We start from the raw sequence: 18,375 nt of genomic DNA on the forward strand, positions 1-18,375 counted from the left end.
GGTCACATGAGTTAAAAACAAAAACGGTTCCTTGCATCCACATCTTGTCTCCTTCCTACTTTCTGCTTTCCTGAGGATCCACTCAACAAGACCCCTGTCCCCACCAGCCCTACCCTGAGGGTTCTGACACACATGAGGAAGCCTGTTTCTGATGCCTAATTACCCATGTCACGTCTGCCAAGTGACTGAGGTAATTTCTGTTATGACAAATCTTTAGGGTGGAAGGTTACTTTTTTTTTTAATAAGTCTTTGGCAATTCATGTCATTGGGTGAGAAACCACCTAGTAGCCCAAAACAATTTTAGTTCACATAATCTTAACCAAAATTGGACATTTGATTGGAAGTTCAGAAGTTTTAATGTGGCTTTGAAAAATATTTCCGGACAATGTTATCTTTCTCATAATGAAAAAAAGAAATAATATCTGGTATGTGGACGGTTTCTTGAGAGCACAGGTATTTTTTGTTTCCATGTTTTAGATCTTCCAAAAATTCTGCTTTGAGCTTGTTGAGTTCTTCTGCTAGAAGCTTCAAGTTGAAAGGAAGCACTTGTTCATCTAAAATGAAAAGATACTCAAATTATTTGTGTAAGCAAGTTGGGCTGTCTAGTAACATCAGGAAATGAATTTGAATACTTCAGACAAACCAATCAGCTTATTATGTTAATAATCACAGTCAAGTAGAGGTACTATAGAGCTATAGAGACAGGGTCACACTGACGTGACAACCAATCTTTCCAATACCTGGCTATGAAATGCATGAGCAGAAAAGAAGCCGGAAAAGGATTTTTGTTGTTGTCTGACAAGATAGTTGATTTAGAATCTTCTTGAACTAACAGGTAGGCAAAAAAGGAGAACTGAAAGATGACAATTTGTTTTGAAACTGATAAATAACCTCTAGAGCAGTTGTCCCATCTATAACTTTCTACAATGATGAAAATGTTCTGCCCCTAGTCAAGCCAGCAGCCACGAGTCATGTGGGTAATGTGATTGATTTATTACAGCTTTATTGAGATGAAAGTTGCATACCATACACTTTACTCCTCTAAAGTATGATTCAGTATACCTGCAGATACGTGCAGCTATCCCCACATCCATCTGGGAACACCTCATTGTCTCAGAACCCTGCATTAGCTCCCACCCTCCCACCCTGTCCCCCACCCTACCCCAAATCCCTAAGCAACCACTAATGTACTAGCGTGGCTCTCGATTTCACATGACCGACTCAAGCAATAATATGTGGCCATTTGTGATGGCTTCTTTCACTTTGCGTACTGTTTTAAAGGTTCATCCTGGCTACCGGGAATAATGCTGACATAAATATTTGTGTACATATTTTTATATGAACATATGTTTTCAATTCTCTCAAGCAGATAACCTAGGAGTGGGATTGCTGGGTCCCAGGGTAACTATGTTTAATCGTGTGAAGATCTGCTTGGCTGTTTGCCAAAGCAAGTACCCACTTTCCATCCCCACCAGTCCTGTACAAGGGTTTGCATTTCTCCACATTCTCACCACCACTTGCACTTTTTGATTCTGGCTGGCCTGGTGGATGGGCACTAGCATCTCATCATGGTTTTGATTTGCATTTCCCTGAGGACTACTGATGTCAAATGTGTTTTCTTGTGGTTTGGCCATTTGTGTATCTTCCCTGGCGAAATATCTATTTAGACCCTTTGCCCATTTTTAAAATTGGGGTGTCTTGAACCCTGGGTGGCGCAGCAGTTTAGCGCCTGCCTTTGGCCCAGGGCGCGATCCTGGAGACCCGGGATCGAATCCCACGTCGGGCTCCCGGTGCATGGAGTCTGCTTCTCCCTCTGCCTATGTCTCTGCCTCTCTCTCTGTGTGTGTGTGTGTGTGTGTGTGTGACTATCATAAATAAATAAAAATTTAAAAAAATTTTTAAAATAAAATTGGGGTGTCTTTATTGAGTGGTGCGAGTCTTTTACCTATTTTGGATACAAGTCTATGAGACACATGATCTGCAAGTATTTTTCCCAATCTGTGGGTTATCTTCACTTTCTTGATGGTAAGGGAACTCATTTTCTACTTTAAGGATAGATCTAGAAGCTAGTAGCACCTCCTTCACACACACACACACACACACACACACACACAAGTTTTTTAACGGGCGGAAAGTGAGTCAAGATACTCACTGAGTCAAGCTCATAATCCTAGTCCCTTCCCCCTTCTCCCCCTCTCTTCATTTTATTCAGAAGACAAGAAAGGCAAATGGTTGAGAGAGAACTCCTACAACTGTTTTTGTTTCCAATCTAATTGTGTTGCTGTTTCTGTTCCAGGCCTCTAGTTTTCAAGCTTTGGACCGTAACCTACAAGCGAGATGCAGGTTGCAAGCAGTGTTTTTCTAAAATGAAATCAAATGGAATTCAGTAGAGCTCACTACACATGTGAGGGTTTTGTGAAACTTGTTGCTACACATGCATGTGGTCATATACTGGGCTACACACTAGGGTACAAGATAAGATCTGCTTATGGATACAAGATAAAATCTGCTTATGGATCGTGATAAAAAAAAAACGTATAAAAACCACTGTATGGTTAGGGTTCTGTTTCCTTTTTCAACATTCTAAACTTTTGTAAAGGTATTAAGTCAATGCTAGAAAGGTGCCTGGGTGGCTCAGTTGGTTAAGGATCTGCCTTCTCAGGTCATGATCCCAGGATCCTGGGATCAAGGCCCACAATGGGCTCCCTAATCAGCGGAAAGTCTGCTCCTTGCTCTCCCTCTGCCCCTCCCCTGACTTGTGCTCTGCTCTCTCTTGCTCAGTGTCTCAAATAAAGTCTTTAAAAAATACATAATCAATGCTGGTGACGTGGGAACCATAAGAGAAAGCACTCACTAAAGTCAGCCTTGACTCTGAACCCAGGCTGTCCAAGTATCTTCAGCCTTTGGCAAGTTACTTGATCCTCCCAGAACCTTCATGTCCCCATCTGTAAAATTACACTCACCTCATGGGGCTGTAAAGACTGGCAATAGGATGTATAAGACACCTGGCATATAAAAGCTCAAGAAATGTTAAGCTGATGTTAGGTTTTGAATCAAAATTTAAATATAGCAAGAGTTCAATATTTAAAACCTAAAGGTTATTTTCTAGAACTAGCCCATCCTGCATCCAAGATCAGACTGATGGTATGCTAAGCTTGCCAATTTGACGTGTGGTCCCTGACCACCTCTTCTGGTTCCTTCGTCCGACTCAATAGCTTCTGTTCTGCTCTAGAACATACTAAACAACTTCACCTCTGGACTTCTGCATTTGTGTCCACTGCCTGGAATGATCTGCCACCAGATAACTATGCTTGCCCTTTCGGTTCATTCATCTCTCGGCTTACAGGTCATCGCTGAGAAGCCTTCCTCACTACTCTTTAAAAAAGATCTTAAGCCAGTAGGGAAGAATGATGAAATGATTTGGAAGCTACCTTCTACTTCTCCCATCACTCTCTGCTACCTTACCCTACTCTATTTTCCTGCAGGGCATCAGCAGATACTCCAGTATTTGGCTGTCTGCTTAGTATAACGTGCTGTTCCCTGCTGATGCCCCGGTATCTAGAATAAAGTCTCACACAGAGTAGCCACTCAACAAAAACGTACTGAATGAATACTTTGTTTTAGGGGTAGAATTTTTAGTTTTATATAACCAGGCTGCATACTGAAGCTGAAAACATGATAAAAACATTAGGACGGAAAACTAATAAGCCACCCAAAGGGTCAAGAGAACAGGACCAGCAGCAGAGTGGTATCAACTACACCCCATGCGAATATGCAACATACCTTTTGCTTCCTTCATTGTCTGAGAGACAATCCTTCGGAGCATCTGATCAGCTTGATGCAGAACATTAGTTGAGCAAATGATCCTGTCCGCTTTCTATGTGATACAGACATTGTATAGGAAGTTTTATAAAAGAGATGGCTAACGGGTGACACGTATTGGATAAGACTAAAGGGGGAGCTAAGGTGGCTTTTCTGTTCCAGTTGTCCCTCCCTAGGAGATGGTCCCATCTGGGGAGAGGGTGCTGGTAAATGTCTACTAACGGGCTCTCCAGAAACAACAGCAACACAACCCGTTTCCAGTGTTTGTCAATATCTGTGGTGCAAATGTTCCTGTCCTTGCCCGTTTCAAGTTACCAACTCCACCATAATGTCAATCGGCTCTGACCAGCTGGTACACCACTGCAGGCAGGTGTCAGAAGCTGAATGCTGCTGAGATGCCAAGGCAGTGACAAAGCATTTTTCACATTTTACTCATATTTTACACTCCGCTCAAAAAGACCTTCCTTCAAAAAGTCATGCCTTCCCGTTTATACTAAATCTATACTGGAAGATTTACCTTTTGTTCCACATTGTCCTCAATATATGTTACTGGATTTTCCAAAGCAGTAAGCAATAAGTCAGTCAACTTCAGGCTATAAGAGAAGGTGAGATAAAATAAATCCTTGTATCAAACCTTTTTTTTTTTTTTAAACTTGTATTTTTGAATACTAAATAGCATTCTAGAAGAATAAACGTGCTATAACCCAAAGGTCTTAAGCCAAGAGGGAAGAACGAAATGATTTGGAAGCTACCTTCTACATGCAAAATCTAAATGCAGAAGCTTAAAACAAATTATAAGGCAAAAGATTCTCCTTATTTAAAATATACGAATTTCCTAAGACTCCTTTCAATAAGCTTTCAAAAGACATTGTTTTCCCTCATTAAGTGCTAAACTCTAGGCTACTACAGGTCTATTTTAGTCCCTACGGAAGGATACTGTCTGTACTTTCTGGCCTTTGCTTGTTTACTGGATGTAGAGTAGCCACGTTCCTTACTGGTCAAGGAGCCACAGAGCATTGAGGTAGAATTCATCCCTTCATTTGATGAGACTTTATTCAGTATCTTCTTATATGAAAAATATACAACCAGGTATATGAGACTATGTGCTAGGCTGGGGGAACAGCAAAATCCCTACCCTAAGCCTAGTAATGATTACATTATTGGTCTCAATAATTAAGAAAAAACTGTAATTTCAGACAGTGACAAGTGGATGAGTGAAGAAAATAAACAAAATGTTGGTATTAAAGGAGTGACGGATTAGTCCAACGAACACTCTTCACGTTGGTTACGATGGTTGGGAAAGTCAATCATAAATAGGTGGGAAGGGTAGGGGGAATCCCAGGTACAAAGGCCCTGAGGCAAGATAAACCTCCTCACATTCATGGAATAAAGGCCAGTCTGGCTGAAAAATAGCAAGGGCGGGATGTAGTAGGATGTGAGGTTGGAAAGTTAACTGGGGTCAGAGCATGTTATTTATGGTAATGAGTACGGATTCTACTCAGAGTGTAGAGGGTGGCATTGAAATAATTTAGGCCAGCCTGAGTGATGAGTAAACACAGTTAAATCTCAACCTCAAGATGATCTTTCTCACGCTGAAAAGGGACTGCATGGGGCCCAAACCTTGGGTCTGCCACCTACTCCCTGGATGTGTTATCTTACTTGGGCTGGTTATCGCATCCCTAAAATGGGGATAATTCTATTTATCTTCAAGAGTTGTTTTGTTAGGATTGAATGAGATTATACATAGGAAGTGTTCAGAACATGCCCAATACGCAGTATCTGCTGAACAGCTGTTGCTGTGAGCAGCAACACTACTAGCAGTAATGGTGGTTAAGTAGGAGCATTTCATAAAGGCCCAGAAAAGGTACATTTGTCAGATCATCTTTCAATTTCTAATGCAGGGCCACCAGACTTGCAACCACCCCTTCACTGATGCTGTGACTATTCTGGATATGTGAGAACAGGTAGCCGGGTTCCGAAGACTCAAGACAAAACAGATTATGCTAAGTGTGGGCAATAGCATGGGAGAAACTCACACCCTTTCTTGCTTTTGGCAAGAACTGGCCCTCTTGGTCTCAAAGCATTGGTAACAGTAGGACATTCTCATGGGACAGATATCTCGATGTCTCAGCCGGCCAATCACTTCCAAAGGAGAAAATGTTAAGTATTCCAGAATGAGTGGCAATCAGCTGTTATGTGCCCGCTCAAAGGTTCAGGATAAGTCAAAATTAGAAACCTTAGCAGTAGCTTATTTCATAATCCTTATAAACTATGGTTACTTATATCTACCTTTTTCTTAGTACGTTCAAGTATATGTTTGAAGCCCATGGAAACTATCCTGGGAACTGAATTTTGACGAATGAATTTTTAAAATGAGCCTTTTAAAAACTGCTGATCCCCTGTGGACAACACTTAGGCAGGGGCGAAGGAAACGTGGGCAATACAGCTCTAGAATTCTGCTCTCTGATACAAGAGCCAACAAGCCACAAGAGGCTATTTAAGTGGGAAGCAATTAAAATAAAGTTTACAATTTGGCTGTCAGAGGCACTGGCTATGTTTCAAGTTCTCAATAGTCGCATGTGGCCAGCAGCTACCACGCTGGATAGCACAAATACAGAACATTTCCATTACCCCTGAAAATTCCATTAGAAATGCGCTGCTGCAGAACTCCCAAAACATAGATTGTGAGTGAAAGCATTAGCACTGCAGCCTACCAGCCTCACATGTACACAGGGGATATCAACAGGGAGGTTTAAGGCAAAATTCGGACTCCACCACTTCTACTCTTTTTCTTTCTGTAGCAAAGTTACCAGACAACCTTTTTAGACTGTGCTACTTTAGCAAGAGTTTCAAAAATGCTTCCTACTCTGCATCCCCTGCTCTGATCTCTGTGACAACACAGTCTTAACAAGAGTACATGTGGGCCGCCCGGGTGGCTCAGCAGTTTAGTGCTGCATTCAGCCCAGGGTGTGATCCTGGAGTCCCGGGATCAAGTCCCACGTCGGGCTCCCTGCATGGAGCCTGCTTCTCCCTCTGCCTGTGTCTCTGCCTCTCTCTGTGTGTCTCTCATGAATAAATAAATAAAATCTTATTAAAAAAAAACCAAGAGTACACGTCTCAGCTGCCACATGCTCGATGACGTGGGGCAAACTAACTTTCTTACTTAGTGGCCTCTTCTCTGTAAGGGAAAGAAGATAACAGTCTCTCTCCCAGACTTGTGTAAAGATTAACCAAGTGGATATGAGTCAAGCAATGAACACAATGGCTGGCTCAGGTAGGCACACAGCAAAGGTTGGCTTTGTGTGGGATACCTGGCCTCGGAAGAACATGTTGTACTTGGAATTATGAGGCTGTTGTGCTCCCAAGCATTTTTCTCAGGGTTGGGCTTTTCTATCTTTCCTTCCATCAGGTGGATGGTCTCGGCAGGCAGGGCCTGGGGTCTCTGGCCATTCCTCTGTAAACAGGTCTCAAGAGAACAATCTAAAAAGAGCTGGCAAAAACCTAATGAATCTGAAAACAATATTAAACCACAAAATTACTGGTGTGCTGTTTTTTTTCCCAAAGTGTGACATAAACAAATTAGACAAATTATCCTGGTGGCAGCAGAAAAACCATTTGCAACGCTGAACATCTAGCTTTGAAAATTAAGTACATTTATACTCCCTTCCTGATCCAATTACATTCTCATTAAAAACAGTAGTGATTTTGACATGCAAACAAATGTCTGTGTGTAAGGAAACAAAATATTTTAATTACATTTCCGAGCCAGTTGATAGACTTCGTATCTCATACTTTGGTAATAAAAGTTGTCATCTAGAATCAAAAACAAAGGTCTAGAAACCGCAGTCTTCGTTAAGAGGTAGCAAGACTGGGTTTCCAGCGTAGCAGAGGATACCAGATCTTGGTGCTTCAAGCAAGTTATAAAATCCTCCCACATGGCTGCAGTCCTGTTGGGTGGGGCAGACACCTGACACCCATTAATGACAGCCATCAAGAAGCATTCTAGGTACTTCAACAGTTCTTGTCGAAGCAATTTCCATTGGGATGGCTAGAAAAGATGGAAGAAGTACAAGTTATATTAGGCTTTGGCCAGTAAGGTGGTCATGCTTATTGCCACCCACCCCGCATGAACATTTCAGCTCACGGTGCCACACTATTTGGAATTCTCTGAGCACAACCTGTTTTGCCATGTCTCCATATCTCCGCCTATACTGTTTCCTCTGCCCCGAAACTCCTACTCATTGATGTTAGACCTCTGCAATCTCCTCAGACTCAACCACATAGGAGGCAGCTCAGACTCTCCTTTGTCTACAGGATATCCTGGGTCTCCACTCAGGAGGGTGTTTAGGTATTTGTTTGCACATCTCTCTCTCTCTCTCTCTTTCTCTCTCTCTCGGCTAGGTCAATAGTCCACTGTATACCCAGCCTCCAGCAGAGGGTCAGAAACCTAACAGGAGCTCCAGAAATGTAAATGAAATGAATAAGTGACTAGATCAAAGAGTGAAAAACTGTGACCATCCAGGAGAAATAAAAAGCCAGAATCAATATCCTGCCAAAATAAAATAGTCTGTCTTAGATATAGCTATGCTCATTTGCCCTTGAAATGAGAAAAGTTGTGGACAGAAAAGGTCAGCTGAAAGGTGTTTGGGGACTTCAGGCTAACAACAGAGTTGAAATGGGATGGGGAAAGATAGAGAAAGTAAACTGAAGGAAGAGACTGATAGGAAAGTAGACTGAAGGGAAGTTATCTCTAAATAACTTGAGAATACAGGTAATCTTATGCTGCTCAAGGGCTATGGGCAGCAGGGACAGAGTTATGAGGTCCAGGCCGGAGAGAAAACAGGAACATGAGATAAGGATCCCTATCCCACCTGTCCATCCCTACCGCATCACTGAGATTACAGCACATATAACAAATACATCAGCTAAACCTACTAAAAAGGAAACATGATCACTTCCTAGAAGGTTAAGATTTCCTACCCATGGTGACTGGAAGAGTCCCATGGCCTTTGTCTCTAGGGGAGAGTGGAAAAAATGTAACAATAAAAGTGAGTGAAAAAGCCCAGCAAATATAACGATCCTTCTCAACAACGTCCAGCATTCACTCAAGTGGTGAAAATACTATCATCCAACTAAATCTAGTGCCACCAGGGACTTGATGCTGTATTTATCCCGAAATTAAACAAGAATAGGAAAGTATGGGCAGCTCGGGTGGCTCAGCAGTTTAGTGCTGCCTTCAGCCCAGGATGTGGTCCTGGAGACCAGGGATTGAGTCCCTCATCAGGCTCCCTGCCATGCAGCCTGCTTCTCCCTCTGCCTGTGTCTGTGCCTCTCTCTCTCATGAATCAATAAATAAAATCTTAAAAAAAAAAAAAAGAATAGGAAAGCATATATAAATTTTGCTGGAGCAGTCCCCAATTTTCCATCCACCACATGTACTATATTTATGCATATATATTTACAGAGTGGAATCACATCACATTTACATGTTATTTAGGTGCGTCCATCTGCACTGGGATATTAAGCCACAAATATTTAAAATTTTCAGAATCTGTTAAAGAGGATTTGCTCTGGAGTGGGAATGAGATGGGAGACATGAATCTATTCTTCCCTGAGAGTTCTGTTTCCATGTGCTCCTCCAAAGGAGGAGCCGGGCTCAGCGTGATTTGAAGGATTAAAGAGAAATATCCTTGGAACACGTTGGTCACTACACACAGGCCCACTACCTTGTCTGGTGGTCACCTAGGAAACGACCACTTTCTCTTGACTGGCAGATGCAGATTTACCCTGAGATAAATGAGGAGTGAGCTCCAGAAGCCAGGCCCTTCGTTGGCACAGCTTTCTACTGTCGTGGGAGGGACCCTGAGAATTTTGTTATTTAAAAATTCTGTATCCTTTTTCTTAAAAAAAAATTTCCCCGAATTGTATGAACTTGGAAGACCCACAAAGATTCGCACATGGCCAAAAAGACATGAACAGAAATCTCACAGAGGAAGACACAGATGTGGCCAACAAGCACATGAGAACATACTCTGCATCACTTGCCATCAGGGAAATACAAATCAAAACCACAATGAGATACCACCTCACACCAGCGAGAATGGGGGAAATTAAGAAGACAGGAAACCACAAATGTTGGAGAGGATGTGGAGAAAGGGGAACCCTCTTGCACTGTTGGTGGGAATGTGAACTGGTGCAGCCACTCTGGAAAACTGTGTGGAGGTTCCTCAAAGAGTTAAAACTAGACCTGCCCTGCGACCCAGCAATTGCACTGCTGGGGATTTACCCCAAAGATGCAGATACAGTGAAACGCCGGGACACCTGCACCCCGATGTTTCTAGCAGCAATGTCCACAATAGCCAAACTGTGGAAGGAGCCTCGGTGTCCATCGAAAGATGATGGATAAAGGAGATGTGGTCTATGTATACAATGGAATATTCCTCAGCCATTAGAAACGATGAATACCCACCATTTGCTTCAACGTGGATGGAACTGGAGGGAAATAAGTCAATCGGAGAAGGACAAACATTATATGGTCTCATTCATTTGGGGAATATAAATAATAGTGAAAGGGAATAAAGGGGAAAGGAGAGAAAATGAGTGGGAAATATCAGGGAGGGAGACGGAACATGAGAGACTCCTAACTCTGGGAAATGAACTAGGGGTGGTGGGAGGGGAGGAGGGCGGGGGGTGGGGGTGACTGGGTGGCGGGCACCGAGCGGGGCACTTGGCGGGATGCGCACTGGGTGTTATGGTCTATGTTGGCAAATCGAACTCCAATAATAAAAACAAAAGGTTCGCCCACGGCGGGATGTTCGGCCGGCTGTGCTGGAGCTTCCCGCCCGCGGCTGCGGGATTTTCCCAGGACCCCCACCCCCACCCCCCCGCGCGCTGCCGAACCCCACGCCGCCCTCAGCCTCAGGACAGACCGCGCAACGCACACGTGCCCCAAGGAGGCTCGCGAGCCTCTACAGAGAATGACTGACTCCAGGGCGGAGTCACAGGCCCCACGCCCGGCGCGGCCCCCCACGCCCGGCGCGGCGCCTCCGTCCCCCTCCGCGCAGGCGCCGCGGCCCAGGCCCCGCCCACTCCGTCCTGACCAATGGCCGCGCGCTCGCTTCCTCCAGGAACGCGTCCGGCATGACGTCATCGTAGGCGACGACGCCGACGGCCCAGCCCTGCTCCTGGCGCAGCCGGTGGCGGAGGGCCCGCGCCAAGGTTGACTTTCCTGCTGCCGGCAGGCCGCAGAGGAGACAGAGGCCTATCCTCTGCGGCCGCTCGCCGCGCGCTCCCTTGGCGTCCTGGGCGGTCTTCATGCTGTCGCGGGAGACGGCAGGCGGCTGGCAGCGTCGTCCCCGGCACCGCCCGCCCAGCGCGCACGCGCAGTCTGGCTGCTGCGCCGCCGGGTGGGGAGGCCGGGCGGCGCTCCCAAGGCCGGCGCGGTGCGCGGCCCGCTGTCCCCGCGGCGTCCCCGAGGTCCGCGGAGCCGCCGCCGCTGCCGCCGACCGCTTGGGGGGCCGAGTCCTCGATGGCGGGGACACCTTGGCGATGCACTTCCTGACCCCTGGACATCTCCCAACGGGTCGACACTTGGACTAAGTGCTCAGTTAGACTTAGCTCAGCCTCCCTGCTGCAAACTTGCAGGTCTTCGAAAGGTCAGTTGGGGTCAGAATGTGAGGCTGCCGCTGCCTGCCCGACCCCGTGCTCGGCGGCCCCTGCTGCACGTGACGGGCGGAAGGACAAAGTGAACCCACACTTGCAGCGAGTGTGAGAAGCGGGGGCAGGATGGCAACATCCCGAGACCTGCGTTCCAGTGCATTCACTCAGAGGATAGTATTTTGGTGTTAAAAGAGAAATACCAAGCTGGGGAGAGGTATAAAATTCCTTGTATGGGGTTGTGATGTAGAGAAGTTGAATTCATGTTCTGACTTTCACCTTAAAGGGGATTCTTAGTCATAAAGTGGTGAGTTCAAAATGTGTGCAAACGAGGTAGAATGGAGGGGGGGGGGCGGGCAAAATGCAATCAGTAACGCGGTGTGAAATCTGACCTAATTGGACCGCTGAGCACGTCCACCTACATGTTCTCTGGAAGGTGAGCCACGAGTTACACATACTCCTGATATTCGGTCGTTGGTCCCGTGCAAGAACAAGTAAGGAATGTTATGACAACGGAGCAGCAAGCCCAAGGTCTCCCAGCTGCAAGGCAGTGTGGGGGGTGGTTGCTGAGTGCCCAAAGCCCAAATAAATGACGTCAGCAACAAAGATACAGAACTTTGGACAGAAATCTAGTCCATTTATTGAACCTCAGCAGGCAGCTTCTTGGAACTTAAAAAGCTTTGCATACTGACAATGCGTGTCTACCGTTTACTTCCCTTCCCACCTCTGTTGACTTAAGGAAAAAGATGAGAATACTAACAACTTGGGGGAGGGAAAGGACCCAAACTTTCATTGCTGTTAGATTCTAGTATCCGTACCAGACGGATCTAATCTTTAGCGTCACTGCAGTATTACAGGGGCAATAGGCGGGACCAAAAAACAACCCCATCCCCAACGGACGTTTGTGGCCCATTTTACCTCCCTACAAACCTATGATCTGAAGGGGCACAGGTCACTTGTACTTGGGATGTTAAACTTGGTTTAAAACGCTCTTAGATTGGTGGTCACCGTGACTAAGTGCAGCCTCAGCTGTCATCGTTCTGTCCCGTCTAGTCCTCAGACGCAAGGAGGTTGGCCAGTACCCCTTCATGCTGGAGCAGTCACTCTACTCTGAGCTTGGGGGGAGACGGCTTGACAGACCTCACCTTCCTAGTTGTCATTTCTGCCCCTCAGAGCCATAGGCATTGCCCGGGACCTTCGCCTTGCCTACGTCTCCTGACTACCACGCAGGTTTTAGGAGGTGCCCGACACTCAATGCCAACTTTTGCTTGGCTAAATTGTCCCATGTTGGAGGCTGTTCAATTAGTTTCTTCTCAGGAGAGTTTTCAGTTCACTTTGATTCAGCTGCCTGTTCCAAATACGTTAATTGTCCTTAGGGGGAACTGGGACCAAGTGAACACAGAACTATGTGTGACACCTGGGTTTGTCTCCTGATCCGTATAATGAGTGAAGTCCTCAAAAGGGCACTTGAGAAAATCTGAGATTCCACCTTCTGTCACCTTCAGGATCTTCAGAAGCAGGATTCCTCCTCTGGTGACTTTAACATTGTTTTTTTTGCCAACTCAGGACTTGAGTTCTTCAGCTGCTAACACACCACTAACAGTCTAGCTTGCCAAAGCGCAGATTTCCTTAATCACAGCAACAGTAGTTAAACCTCACCCCTCACCTCTAGCCAATTTCTTTTTGCTTTACTAATTCATAGAGCAAAACCTGGAACCTCTTTCTAGTCAGATTTTTAAAAATACCTTGACCTGGGCACCTGGGTGGCTCAGTTTGTTAAGTGTCAGACTCTTAATTTTGGCTCAAGTCATGATCTCGGGGTCAGGGCCTGAGACCCATGGGGTTCCTTGCTCAGCAGGGAGTCTGCTTTACGATTCTCCCTCTGCCTCTCCCCCCCCCCCACGAATAAATAAATCTTTACAAAAAAAACTTTGAGGTGCTTTACCTTATTAACCCAAACATGGCATTGCTAGCATGGTGTTCATGACTTGTCCAAACTCTATCCCTTCAGCTGCCACGTCTCCATGGGCCTGTGAAAATGAACTGCCTTTCTTTGCTTTCCAGTGAGGTGTTTATTCATACCCGTTTAAAAAAATCCTGTAAATTTCAGACCAGGGTAAAACTTGTGAGCTTACTGGCTCCTTTTCTATACTAAATATTTACAGTTGGATCATCGTCAAGTCACCAATCATCTTCTTGGGTTTTTTAAAAACCTAACAAAGGTATCCTAAAATGTGAGCCAGATAGTGAAATGTTACCAGATCTTGAAGTAATTTTACAATATGTACTGTTTCTGATTTCGCAAAGACCACTCTGCCCTTAGTATTGTAAGGTGAGGAAATGTGGTATTGTAAGAACAAGTAAATGACATACTATGCTGAAAGTAGGTAGTTAGACCCAGAATACTCTTATTAACTCTCATTAATGACCACCAAAGTGGCTGAAAAAGACCACAGGTACAGGAAGCAGTTTCTTCTAAGGAGGATCTGGGCCAACCTCTGATTTCAATGTCTTGGGTTTCTTAACAAACTTTCAAAACTCTTGGAAGAAAACACTTCCTAGAGATTTCCAATGAGCTTTCTCATTGTGTCCTTACTTCCTACCACTATTATATATTTAAAATAGTTAAAAAGATGTTTTAACAATCTCAACAGTCTAATAAATGAGCAATATTTTAACGCTGTAGAAGTTACTCAATGTTCATTTGGTACCAGATACTGTGTTATGCTGGGTATCCACCCATAAATAAAGACATCTACTGTTAAAAAAAACAAAAAAACCCTCATACTTTGAGAAAATTAAAAATGTCCACAGCATATAAATATAGCCACTATTTCAGAAAATTTGGCTGTTCACATTATATTTCATATAAAAGTACAGCTGTCAAAGGTGAAACTGGTATAGTTTCCCTTACCTGAAATCCATTATAATAACATATCCCTGGAGGAACATTAATAAATATATCTCAAAATTCTGTAATTTTGCATAAACATGGGCAATTTTTATAGGAAGCATGCAATATTCAAAATGAATTAAGAGCATATTATGTAGAAATTTTGATGGGTTACTTCTTCAGAATGTTACAAGTGTCAAACAACAAAAGATAACAAAATACATTTTATGGTTCATTTAGCTCAGATGCTACTTTCCTTCATTATAAATTTACCAAAATTTATCAAGAAGAGTTGGTTTACCCAGACCTTAAAATTCTAGGTAAACAAGTCACCACTGAGTTCCGAAAAATGTGGACTAAAACAATCCTATGAAATGGATGCATTATGAAAGTTTATTTAAAGCCAGGTATTTTGAAGCCTGGAGTTGATTTTTCCATACATACCATGTTACCCCATGCTGGTTACCTTTTCAATATATTTTACTGGATCATTCACATCTGTGTACATTACTGCAGCTCCAAGCAGAATATGTTGTTAATTTTTTTTTAATTATCAAGGTAAAACATACAAAATCTCCTCGCAGTTTTCAATAATTTAAGGGAATAAAAGAGTTCTAATATCAAAATGTTTAAGAAGGGCAATGTTGTAGGGCACACACAGCAACAAGACAGTTACATGATTCCTATCTACCTCATTCCCTAATACCTCTATTTGTATTTTTAAAGAAATCTTTTCCCCTAAATTTAAATTATTCTCTTTAAGACTCTAGGGTAGTGATGGTGGGCAGAGGTAGGGAAGAAAAGCATGTAACAATAGCATGGGTTCTTTTTAAAAGCCACATACACTATCTGCTAATAAAACTCTACAGGGGCACCTGGGTGGCTCAGCCAGTTAAGTATCCGACTCTTGACTTTGGCTCAGTTCATGATCTCAGAGTCATGGAATCGAGGCCTGCTAAGCACAGAACAGGCTCATGCTTTCTCTCCAAAATAAATAAAATCTTAAAAACAAACAAAACCCACCTTTACAACTCTCCCTACTTAGAATTTAAATGGTGTTACTAATGGAAGACTATATATCAGACTATATACTGATGACCACAGGTGTGTTGTGGTCGCCATGGCCACCCTGATTCAGTGATTTACTAGAAAGACTCAGAAAAGCTTTAGACTCGCGGTGATGAGATATAACCATGTCTTGTTGCTGTGTGTGCCTTAGACTCTTAAACATGAAAGGATGCAGGTTAAAACTAGAAAAGTGGGGATCCCTGGATCGAGTCCCACATCAGGCCCCCTGCATAGAGCCTGTTTCTCTCTCTGCCTCTCCCTCTCTGTTCCTCTCATGAATAAAATCTCTTTTTCTCTTAAAAAAAAAAAAAACTAGAAAAGCAAAGCTACATAGGGCAGAATCCAGGGGAGACCAGATGTCTTCCAGTTGTCTTCTCCAGTGGAGTTGTACTGACAGCACTTAATTTTCCTAGCAACGACGTGTGACGACATGTGCAGAATACTGAGTAGTGTCAACCAGGAAGCTCCTCTGAATCTTGGTATCCAAGGTTTTTATTGGGGGGTCATGCAGGCGTGGAGCACCCATGTGTTGACAGTTACTTAGTCTTCAACCCTTCAGAAGTCAAACTAATAGAATGTGGCCCTTCATTATAAATCCTGTTCAGCATGACCTAGAGATGGTGGAACCCAAGGCCCCTAGTTAAAAGACAATGTGATCTAGCAGGATAGTCCAACAGCTTAGAGGATATTCCCAGGACCTTGGCAAGCATCAGGTTTTTGGGAATGTGCAAGTTCTGAGCAAGTTAATCATTTTACTGAACAAAACAACTTCAGAATAAGATGTCACATAGTTGATATCATGGATGTGGCCACAGATCCACCTCTAGATCAAGAGCTTCCCCATCATTTCCACATTTCCTTGCAAAGCTTGATGCCAGGCTGTATTGAAAACTGTACAGAGTACAGTAATGTTGCTAACCAGAATAGAGATTATAAATGAGATGGCGCGGGAAGCACCTGTAAATGAGGGTTGGGGGAAAAAGAGTAGGGAAGTCACTCTTTCCTCCACCTTCCATATTATAGGTCCAGCTGGAGGCAGGGTGAGAAGAAGGAATTCCTGTCAACTGTAGGATATTCCAAAAGTCAGAATCAGAAGGGAGGTGAAGCCCAAGTGGTGGTGCTTCCTGGCAGGTAGTATCCCCCAGGTGCTGTCTCATCATCCCTCTGTTTCATCAGCAAAAATCCCATTAATCTGGTTTAGCCAGAACTCCCCTGACCCCTGGTGATTCCTCTCAGTAATTTTCCACCACAGACTCCCTACCCTGCTACTTGGGCATGAATTCCCCTTTGTCCATGCTATATTCAGACTGGAGCCTGGTTCTATATGGATGTCTTTCTCCTACCGCAATAGTTCTGAGTAAAATCTGCTTTTACCACCCAGCTCTGGTTTTTTGGACATACTTAGAAAGGGCAAGTGTAGTACAGAGAAATTAGTCTAATTCTATAGGAAAGTGGTATCTGTCTGGTTTTGAATCATAAACTGGGTGCTTTCTACTGCCCCAAAAGGGGCATTCCAGGTCAAGGGGAAAATATGTGCGGGGGGGGGGGGGCGGGAGACAGTAGTAGGTGGGAAGAGGCAGGCAAGAGTCACTGTACAAAGGACTTTGTATGTCATGCTAAGCACTAAAGATGATGATGATGTGAAGCACCAGAAGGAGCAGAGGACTGAATGGAGGTCATGAGAGTGAAGGCTTCTGACAGTAAAGAAACCCTGGGAATTGTCCAGATGAAAGCTAGCGCTTGAAAACAGAAGACCCAGAGATGAAGAAAGATGAGAAAGGTTTCCTTTAAGAAAAACCAAGACCTGCTGATGTACTGAATGATGGGAAGGAAAGAAGGGTAAACCATAAGTCTTTAGTTTCTTGCCTCCTAGTCATTCATCCTATTTAAGGAAGTAAAAATCCAGTTGATAACATTGTTCTCCCTCTTTATTTTATTTTTTAAAATTTTTATTTATTTATGATAGTCACACACAGAGGGAGAAGCAGGCCTCATGCACCGGGAGCCTGACGTGGGATTCGATCCAGGGTCTCCAGGATCGCGCCCAGGACCAAAGGCAGGCGCCAAACCGCTGCGCCACCCAGGGATCCCTGTTCTCCCTCTTTAAATTGAAGATCGCTGTTTTTGAAGAAAAGTGTATTTTCCTTTGGACTCCCCCAAAATGTTACCTTGAACAAAATGGAATTTATGACCACAGAAGCAAGATATATAGGTAGAAATACTGGTGTAGACGACTTAGAATGAACCTGGAGTACTGAAAATCTTTGCAAACGTCCTAGGCCCTTCACATTTAAGGACTCTGGAACTTACCTGTGGACTGTTTTCCTTTTTTCTGTCAAAAGATGAAAAACTCATCTGCACAAGCCTTTCCAGGAAGAGAGTCGGTGGAGGTGGTGGGAGGCACCTCTTCAGGCCACGTCGGGTTAGGAAAGCTGTTTTTTTTCCGAGAACCCTCTACTTTCGGGACGAGGCAGATCTGTATTCCCGGGAGGTACATATCCTCACGTAACTCAAATAAGACCTTAAGAAACACAAAATAAAAGCTATTTGGCACCGAAAACAGAAGTCCCAGAAAAGCAAATCCTAAAACAAAAGTAACAGGAGACAGAGCGAGATTTCTATTCTCCAGAGAGGCTGCTGTCAGCCCAAATCTGAGGAACCCTCACGTTCCCATTTTATTTATTTTATTTGAACGCCATTATCCAGTTTTCTCAAGGTGATGGGTGACAGGAAGAGGCAGGGAGGCACCTGTCACCGCCCCCGGGCCGCCCGGCAACCGTCGCCCACGCCGCCCGCTCGCTCCGCCCGCCCACGTGCTAAAACCGCCCGCGCCCGCCCCCGCGCCGCGCCTGCGCACAGCTCCCTCCGGGCCCACGTGCCGCCGCGCGCATGCTCCGACCCGGGCTCTCCCCCGCCCGCCGGCCGCGGGGCTAGAA

At 44.5% G+C, this 18,375-nt stretch overlaps 1 protein-coding gene across 3 annotated transcripts; it reads right to left on the reverse strand.

Moving 5' to 3' along the window:
- Positions 1–341: 341 nt before the first annotated feature.
- PSTK (phosphoseryl-tRNA kinase) lies at positions 342–18,373 on the reverse strand. 3 transcript variants are annotated; one of them, XM_041742593.1, is made up of 7 exons: positions 18,297–18,373; positions 17,750–17,960; positions 7,579–7,870; positions 7,134–7,332; positions 4,340–4,415; positions 3,784–3,877; positions 342–554 (listed from the first exon to the last, which is right to left on the reverse strand). In XM_041742593.1, exons 2-7 carry the CDS (start codon positions 17,792–17,794, stop codon positions 355–357), a joined length of 906 nt encoding a protein of 301 aa, XP_041598527.1. In that variant the 5' UTR covers positions 17,795–17,960; positions 18,297–18,373; the 3' UTR covers positions 342–354. The 3 variants fall into 3 exon arrangements, with proteins under 3 accessions (XP_041598527.1, XP_041598526.1, XP_041598525.1); XM_041742592.1 differs by lacking the exon at positions 18,297–18,373 and having other exon boundaries at positions 17,750–18,174; XM_041742591.1 differs by lacking the exons at positions 17,750–17,960; positions 18,297–18,373 and adding an exon at positions 10,923–12,003.
- Between the last annotated feature and the right edge of the window lie 2 nt (positions 18,374–18,375).

Source organism: Vulpes lagopus, chromosome 2 (assembly GCF_018345385.1).
Source record: "Vulpes lagopus strain Blue_001 chromosome 2, ASM1834538v1, whole genome shotgun sequence".
Classification (NCBI taxonomy): domain Eukaryota; kingdom Metazoa; phylum Chordata; class Mammalia; order Carnivora; family Canidae; genus Vulpes; species Vulpes lagopus.